The 8,987-nt window shown below is 32.9% G+C and overlaps 3 protein-coding genes across 3 annotated transcripts in view; 2 read left to right on the top strand and 1 right to left on the bottom strand.

The window, feature by feature from the left end:
* The first annotated feature begins 1,360 nt into the window (after positions 1–1,360).
* On the top strand, positions 1,361–2,248 carry LOC106324641 (putative GEM-like protein 8). Its single transcript, XM_013762590.1, has one exon. It carries the CDS (start codon positions 1,461–1,463, stop codon positions 2,115–2,117), a length of 657 nt encoding a protein of 218 aa, XP_013618044.1. The 5' UTR covers positions 1,361–1,460; the 3' UTR covers positions 2,118–2,248.
* Positions 2,249–5,424: 3,176 nt separating this feature from the next.
* Positions 5,425–6,402, top strand: LOC106324647 (putative GEM-like protein 8). Its single transcript, XM_013762599.1, has one exon. The coding sequence runs from the start codon at positions 5,593–5,595 to the stop codon at positions 6,238–6,240; it is 648 nt and encodes a 215-aa protein (XP_013618053.1). The 5' UTR covers positions 5,425–5,592; the 3' UTR covers positions 6,241–6,402.
* Positions 6,403–6,769: 367 nt separating this feature from the next.
* The window catches only part of LOC106324640 (F-box/LRR-repeat protein 2-like), a 3,947-nt gene continuing 1,729 nt past the window's right edge, over positions 6,770–8,987 (bottom strand). The window contains exon 2 of the mRNA XM_013762589.1: positions 6,770–7,768. Within this exon, the coding sequence (XP_013618043.1) occupies positions 6,861–7,768 (908 nt within the window). The 3' untranslated portion in view covers positions 6,770–6,860. The remainder of the gene's footprint in view (positions 7,769–8,987) is intronic.

Raw genomic sequence — 8,987 nt, forward strand, 5'->3', positions numbered from 1 at the left:
GGTAAACTCTGAACCCTTGGATAAATCATAAACTATAGGGTTTAATTTTAAATATTTTTGATTTAGAAGTTATGATTTATCCAAGGGTTCAGGGTTTATCCAAGGGTTTAGGGTTAAGTGATTAGGGTTTAGGGTTTAGTGTTATTAAGATTTAGTTTTTAATGTATGATTTAGGGTTTAAAATTTTCCAATGGTTTACGGTTTATCCAAGATTTAATGTTTATAATTTAGGGTTTGGAGTTTAGAATTTAGGGTATAGGATTTAGTATTTTTCTAAAGGTTTATCAATATTTATTTATTTATTTTTTAACTATTTTTATGTATTTTTATTGTTTTATTTTAAAAATATAATTTTATTTGGAAATTTAATTTTGTTTCTTTTTTTAAAAGATATCAAATATCAAATACTCAAACACTATTGGTTGGTGAATCTAGAGGGGGTGAACCCAAGAATTTCTCTCCTTTTTTGTATGTTTTACATAACCAATTTCTTGCTTATTTATTGCTATATATATATATAATAAATGAATTAACTGATCTTTCTTATCGTAGCATGAGAGATAATGGCATCAGAAAGTCTCAATGCCAACTCAGAAAGGTCCAAATCCACGACGTCTCCTTCTGCATGGCTTAATTTGCTCTCACCTATTCAAAACTGTTACGTAATATTTGATATTTTATGTTCCAGTTAATTAGGAAACACATCTTATATATGTAAAAACATAAAAACAAAAGGAGAAAAGAGAGTTTCGAAAAACAAAAGGAGAAAGGAGAGTTTCGAAAAACAAAAGGATAAAGAGAAGTTTGCTATATATTTTTGCCAACTTGTTGGCAAAAAAGCTTATATATGGAGATTGGAGACTAACGTCAGTCCATGGATCATTTTCTTTTTTACTTTTTTTCCCCACTTTTTCTGCATCTCTAATATCATAACTTAAAGCTTTTCGGATGAAGACGATAAAATGGATCATCAATTTGTATGCCATCTTCTAAACTTCAGTATCTTAACTAGGAATTAAAATGGCACTCCTAAGTTCTTCTGTTATTAAAAAAAAAACTAAAAGATTTCATCAGTTCTTAAGTTTAATTTACACATTGTGGCCTTAGATGGATTTAGTAGATTCAAAACCTTTATTTATTCAGGTCTCCTTTAACTATATCATTTTTTTTTTTGAAAACAATAAAGAAAAAATAGAGGATATGCTTGATCTAATTCTCATTGCCTTTGCCCACAAAAAAGTGGCTTTATGCGTATCTTGATGACCCCATTCATGACTCATCCATTACCACAAAGGTCTCAACTCTCACGATTCAATGCTTTGTTCCAACTGCCTCTTGTCTCTTTGTCGTTCCCTTTAAATAACCTGCCCACCCCACGGTTTCATCATCACCATATCACTCACAACCTCTCTCTCCCTCTCTCAAGATCAAGATTCAAGATCACTACTCAATCCTCCAAGATGACAATGAGCACACTCCACCAACAAGTTCTTGCACTTGCAAGAACCAAGACTGTTCCATCAGGTTACTTATCTGACCTAGCTTCCATCAACAAGCTCCAAATCCCAACATCTTCCAAGAACTCCGAACAAATCAAGGGAAAATCAATTCTGAGAAAGAAGAAAACCGAGAGCTTCACAAAAGGAGCTAGAGATCAAAACAAGTTAGGCCCCAAGCTGACTGAAACAGTCAAGAGAAAGCTATCCTTGGGAGCTAAGATCCTTCAAATGGGAGGCTTAGAGAAGATTTACAAACGTCTCTTTAAAGTCTACGAAGAAGAGAAGCTCTTCAAGGCTTACCAGTGTTACCTATCCACAACCGCAGGTCCCATCGCAGGCTTACTCTTCATCTCATCAAAGAAAATTGCTTTCTGCAGCGAGAGATCTATCAAAGTGGCTTCTCCTCAGGGAGATAACGTCAGGGTTCACTACAAAGTGTCAATACCATTGTGCAAGATCAACGGAGTGAAGCAGAGTGTAGACACGAAGAAGCCATCTCAGAAATACCTTGAAGTAGTCACTGTGGATGGCTTTGAGTTCTGGTTCATGGGTTTCTTGAGTAACAAGAAAGCTTTCAACTGTCTAGAGCAAGCACTTTCTCTGAGCTTGGAGCAATAACAAGGAGATAGCCTAGAAAAGTTAGACAATATTGTACAAACTCTTTTTTTTTTTAGCTTTAACCCTTTGGTTATCCATTGTTGACAAGAGCAAGAGATTGAATATATTTAGCTGATCTTATCTGTTCCTTATTTCGCAGCTCTATTTTGAACCATAACATGACCAGAGAAAATATAATGAAATGAGTATATAAGACCATATCACAATCTTGACCTCCAAGCATTTTAGAAACTTTTGAGATACACAGGATCATCAATCTTTCCCCCTAAGACAAATAACCAACAATGAGGCTTAAGAAACGAGGAAGCTATTTCCATTTTAACAAAAAGCAAATCAAAGAGGTTGCATTGATCATAACAAAAGCTTTAGGATAACACACACTTTGCTTCATTGTATTACATAGAGAATTAGAGTCTTCAAATATCTAGTGCTGAACAAAACCTACGTGGAAATGGCAATGCACAAGAGAGAGTGCATTGCAAGGACAACCTATTTACATGCAGAGAAAAGCCGGGAATCCTCCGATGACCAAATATTTCTTGTAGGCTATGGCAAATTTTTTCTCACATCACTTTTTTTTTTTTTTTTTTTGTAACTGAATGGGTGCACAATACAACTTTTCCACCTGCTCTAACTGAATTTTTATTTCTCACATCACATTTACCTTTTATTTTTTTTATAGACATTTTGTTAATGTTCAATTCGATCACGCACACGTCTGAAAATATTAACGATTTAGGATAGACTATTTTATTACATATTTGAATGTGACCAGTCTTCATTTTTCGCTCCCTTTTTTTTTTTTAAACTTTTCTTTGACCAATCGACCATTTCCTAATCCCCACTGAATACTATTTTTTTACTCATAATTACGTGCCGACATACATGTTGAATCGGTCGTATATTATAAGTCAAAATATTTTATCCGAACAAGGATATAGACCCCGAAGATGATGAACACTACTATAATGCTTCAAAATGAATGGGCTGTGACGGTACATATAATATGGTTTTATATATAGTCAAAGAAATTCCACGATCTCTACAGGATAAATGGGTGGTGCAAAAAAATTCTGATTGAGAAATCATATAAAATATGAATTTTTCAACTATTTGTTAGAACATTAGAGTAGGATGTTACCATGAGTAATAATCCATCCATTTCAAAATAATATATATTTTAAAATTTTCACATTTATTAATAAAATATATGAAACCTTAATTATTAATGCAGTTTTTTATAATTTTATATTTCTTATATTTCTAAACCAATAAAATTTCAAAAAAATACAATTAAGATTTTTGAAATTCACAATTTTCATTATTAAGTAACAAAAAATGTATTGTAAATATAAAAAATATATCTTTTTGAAACAATTTTTTTCTAAAATATGTAATTTTTTTTTTTGAAACGGAGGAAGTATTCCTTAAACCAATCATAGCTACAATGATTGCATATCCTTTACCCAAAAAACATAATTAACATATACAACATTTTAAATTGAATATAACTCGGTGCACAAAAAAATGAATACTCGTATAATTCAGGGTTTGGTAGAAACAACCTACTTCAAATAAAATTACATCTATGCTTCTTAAATGTCAATGTGACATATTTTCTTTCTTCGAATTTAGTCTTAATAACAACTGCCGAATCATTCATGTCTTAACAACTAACTAACCATTCACTTTTGATGCTTTTCGAAATACATGTACCTATTTATGATCAACTAGCTTAATACACTAAATTTTATAAGTCATTATAATAAATTATAAATTTATATTCATTAACTATATATGTATATACACCAACCATGTGAATATCACGCGGGTGACGAATTGATGAAGTAGCATGTATACTATATGGTGGTATCCAATTCAAATGGATCTTCTTTTTGTGTGTTTATTTAAGTATTCTTTTGCTTCTCTATTCACAGATCTATCTAAACCGATCTTTCTTATCGTAGCATGACAATAAAGATATAAAGGCATCAGAACAGAAAGTCGCAATGCCAACGCAGAAAGGTCCAAAGCCACGACGGCCGCTTCTGCATGGCTCAATTTGCTCTCACCTATTCAAAAAGTGTTACGTAATATTTGATTTTTAATGTTCCAGTTAATTAGGAAACATATCTTATCTCCTCTACATATGTAGATATATGTGGAAAAAATAAAATCAGGCTGAAAAAAAGGAGAAAAGAAAAGTAAAAAAGTTTGCTATTTGCCAACTTGTGGTAAAAAAGCTTATCGGAGACTAACGTCATTGCATGGATCATCTTTCCTTCTTTAACTTTTTTTTTTCTTTTTTCACCTTTTCGACATTCTAATATCATATGGATAATCAATTTGCATGGCAAGTTTCAATATATTAACTAGAAACTTATAAATGTCTCGAGACATTTGAAGATAATCCATGAAATTGCATTTATAATTAAGTTCTGTTATTTGGAAAATAAAAAACAAAAACCTAAAACATTTCATAAGTTCTTGAGATTACTTTACCACTTGTGGGCCTTAGATAGATTTAGAAGCTGCAAAACGTGTGTCTCCTTTGACTATATAATTTGATCCGCACTTTTAAAGCGCAAATTTTTTTTAATTTTTTTTTCGATGGTCAAAATATTTAGTAAATGTCATATTTCATATATTTGTGTTTTATTTTATAAAAGACTTAAATTTTTTATCTTTATTTATCTTGTTTCATTTTAAATGACTATTTATGCTTAAAAAATTAAACTTTATTTTTTTAATGAATTAAGTTGGTATAACTCTGATAAATTAATTTTATTATGTGGTTAATATTTTTAATAAAAATAATTATATACTTTTAATAAAGATTTATACTTTTCAATGAAAAAATCAATTTTTTTTTATGAATGCTTAAATTATATTAAGAAAAAAAAAATAATTAAGAATGGTTGAAAAAAAATTATTTGAACTTGGACCCAATGGCCCAAAGGAAAAAAATGTGAGAATTGGATCTGATTTCTTAATCGGCCCAAATGGCCCAAGAGAGATCTGACGTGGACAGTGAGCTGGATCCGAAAAAATGGTCCAATATAGATGTGTTATTAATATTACTTAATTGTCCTTAATGAAACATGCAGTGTTAGTAAAGAAAATGCAGACTAAGGTAAAAAAGATAATATGATCCTGATTTAAAAGTATAGATTAATTTATTTCAGAAAACAATAAAGAAAAAATAGAGGATAGGCTTGATCTTTTCATTGCCTTTACCCCCAAGAAAGTGGCTTTACGTAGTCTTGATGACCCATCCATGACTCATCCATTACCACAAAGATCAAGTCTCAACGATTCAGAGCTATGTTTTAACTGCCTCTTCTCTCTTTGTCTTTCCCTTTAAATAACCTTCCCATTACACGGTTTCATCATCACCACCATCACTCATAATCCCTCTCTTTCTCAAGATCAAGATTCAAGATTCAAGATCAAGATCACCACTCAGTCCTCCAAGATGACAATGAGCACAGTCCACCAACAAGTTCTTGCACTTCCAGCTGACAAGACTGCTCCATCAGGTTACTTGTCTGACCTAGCTTCCATCAACAAGCTCCATATCCCAACATCTTCCAAACAAATCAAGGGAAAATCTGTTCTGAGAAAGAAGAAAACCGATAGCTTCACAAACGGAACAAGAGATCAGAGCAAGTTAGGGCCCAAGCTGACTGAAACAGTCAAGAGAAAACTATCCTTGGGAGCTAAGATCATTCAAATGGGAGGCTTAGAGAAGATTTATAAACGTCTCTTCAGAGTCCACGAAGAAGAGAAACTCTTCAAGGCCTACCAATGTTACCTATCCACAACCGCAGGTCCCATCGCAGGCTTACTCTTCATCTCATCAAAGAAGATTGCTTTCTGCAGCGAGAGATCTATCAAAGTGGCTTCTCCTCAGGGAGATAACGTCAGGGTTCACTACAAAGTGTCAATACCACTGTGCAAGATCAATGGATTGAACCAGAGTGTGAACACGAAGAAGCCCTCTCAGAAATACCTAGAAGTAGTCACTGTGGATGGCTTTGAGTTCTGGTTTATGGGTTTCTTGAGCAACAAGAAAGCTTACAACTGTCTCGAGCAAGCGCTTTGTCTGAGCATGGAGCAATAACAAGCCCAAGGCTGAAGAGGAAATATTTAATTTCTAATTAGGAGAGAGCTTAGAAAAGTCAGAGAATATGGTACAAACTCTTTTTTTTTGTTTAGCTTTAACCCTTTTGTTATCCATTGTTTACAAGAGCAAGATATTGAATATATTTAGCTTGATCCCATATGTTTTCCTTGATTCATAGTTCTCTTTTGCACCAGTACATGACCAAAGAAATGAAATGAGATGCTTCAAATATAATGAAATGAGTATATAAGACCATTACACAATCTTGATCTCAGATACATTTTAGAAACTTTTGAGATCCACTGGATCAATCTTCCCCCTTAAGACTAATAAATAAAGCCTTCATTGATCACAACAAAAGCTTTAGGACAAACACATTTTGCTCCACTGTAATTACATAGAGAGTCAGATTCTTCAAATATCTAGTTCTGAATCTCTTTTTACTCTTGTGGAGAAGCAGATCTAGTGAAAAACTACACTCTTTACAAAGCAACTGAAGAGTAATAAAGAAGCCAACACAACCAAATATACAATGCACAAAATGTACTCATTGATGGACCATAAGCCATGATCACATTCATACACAGAGAGATATATAAAGAGAGATTACAAAGGGTTTAGGGCAGACTAGAGTATCCCAACAGAACATCTGGTTCGGTTAAACTTCCAGAGAAGTTAACTTTACAACATTTAGGGAACTCTAGGCCAGCCTCACTGCATCTTACCTCTGTCACATAAGGAAGAGACCTTACATCTATATACTCCAGGGACTTGCATTTCTCCAAAACCTTGCCTATCCCTTTCACTGTGATCCTGGGACAGTTACTCACCTTCAAAACCTTCAAACCCATAACATCACCACTCCCCAAATCACGGAAAGCATTGTCTGTAACCTCTTCACAGCAACCGATATCAAGAGCGTCCAAGTTCTTGCACTGCTTCAGAATACAAGTAAGGGAAGAGTCAGATATGTTCAAGCACCAATCCATCCTCAGGTTCTTGAGGCTGTCTCTACAAGAATGTGCAAGTAACATGATAGATTCATCAGAGATGTCTCTGCATCCACCGATGATCAGAGTCTCCAAATTCTTGCAAAACTGAGCAAGAGACGATATAGATTCGTTCCCAACTTTGTAACAGTCAAGCAACTTGAGCGTCTTGAGTGAATATGCACAAGCTTTGGCCACACTGGTTACTCCAGCATCTCCTATATTGCTGCATTTATTGATATCCAAACTTTTTATCTTTCTGCATCCTTTTACAAGATCAGCAAGGCCTGAATCAGTGATATTGGTGCAGCCTTGAAGGCCGAGAGCTTCCAAGTCACGGCATCTCTCAGAGAGTGATTTTAGAGACTCGTTGGTGATGAGACGACAACCAGCTAGATGCAATGTCCTTAGGTCATGGCAGCCTTCTGCAACAGATGATAGTCCTTTGTCTGAGAGTTTTCTGCAGTATGATACATCCAGAAACTGCAGTAAAGAAAGACACCTCCCTATTGAGGCCAAACCAGTATCTGTAATACCTGTTCCGTGAAGTCAAAATCATTACACAGAAAGATACAGAGGTAAGAAAACTCTGTGCTTAAGATTTTTCCACCTAGGCCTGCTGTTATTAACCGAACCAAACTGAAAAGTTTGGTTTTCGGTTCAATTAGGTTCAATTCGGAATTAAATAAATTCGGTTCAGTTCGTTTGGTTTTATAAACAAAAATTGTATAAATTATACCAATATTAACCAAAATTTCAAACCGAACTAATCAAAATTCAAACTGAATAATCAAACTTAACCGACTTTTTAATAATTTTAAACAATTTAAACCAAAATTTAACCGAATTAATACAAAAACTTAGGTAGAAATTTTTGAAACCGTACTAACCAAAAACTGAACGGAACAAAAAAAATTCGGCTCAATTTGGTGAGATTTAGGCCGAACCGAACTAATGGAATTCCGAATTAACCAACCCAAAAATCCGAACCCGCATGCCTAGTATTCCACCATCATGACTACATACATAGGTTTATCTAATTTCTTAATATAAAGGTCTAGTTGTCAAAACAAATAGGCTATTACAGACCCTAGGATATTCAGACAGAACATCCCCTATATATTATTTGAGAAGCATTACAACTTCTTTTTGTAGCCACATGTCATCACTAGAATGATTCTTAGAATCATTAGAGAAATATGTTGGTCCATCTAATTATATAATAAGTTTTTTATTAAACTAACAATAAATTCATCATTAATGTACTTTAATATTTCTTTAAATAAAATTTACGGAATTGCCTAATGTGACTAAAGTATACTCCCTCTGTTCCTAAAAGATGTATGTTCTGGAAAAAAATTTTGTTTCAAAAAGATACATTTTTTACTTTTTCAATGTATGATTTTATGAAAAATTGTAAATTTCAAAAAAATTAATGGTGTTTATTGAATTTCTATTGGCTAAAAATTATGAAAAATTGTTATTCACAAAAAACAATGCATATTTAATGAGTTTTCTTAATATATGTGAAAAGTTTAGAATATGCATCTTTTAAAACAGAGGGAGTATATGACAATTAATGATTTTGAATAATAAAGATTTGATAAAAAAAATAGTGTATATTCTATCATATTTGTTTAATTTTAAACTATAAAATAAATTAAACAACCACAATAACCAAATAATAAAAATCTAAATATGTATATCTTATATTTTGAATTTTTACAAACGGCTATAAATTACTAAAACTGTTAA

The sequence above is a fragment of the Brassica oleracea genome, chromosome C2, assembly GCF_000695525.1.
Source record: "Brassica oleracea var. oleracea cultivar TO1000 chromosome C2, BOL, whole genome shotgun sequence".
Classification (NCBI taxonomy): Eukaryota; Viridiplantae; Streptophyta; class Magnoliopsida; order Brassicales; family Brassicaceae; genus Brassica; species Brassica oleracea.

What these genes read in the sequence shown, in the direction of transcription:
- LOC106324647 (XM_013762599.1), top strand. Translation starts at nt 5,593, where the DNA reads ATGACAATGAGCACAGTCCACCAACAAGTTCTTGCACTTCCAGCTGAC.
- LOC106324641 (XM_013762590.1), top strand. Translation starts at nt 1,461, where the DNA reads ATGACAATGAGCACACTCCACCAACAAGTTCTTGCACTTGCAAGAACC.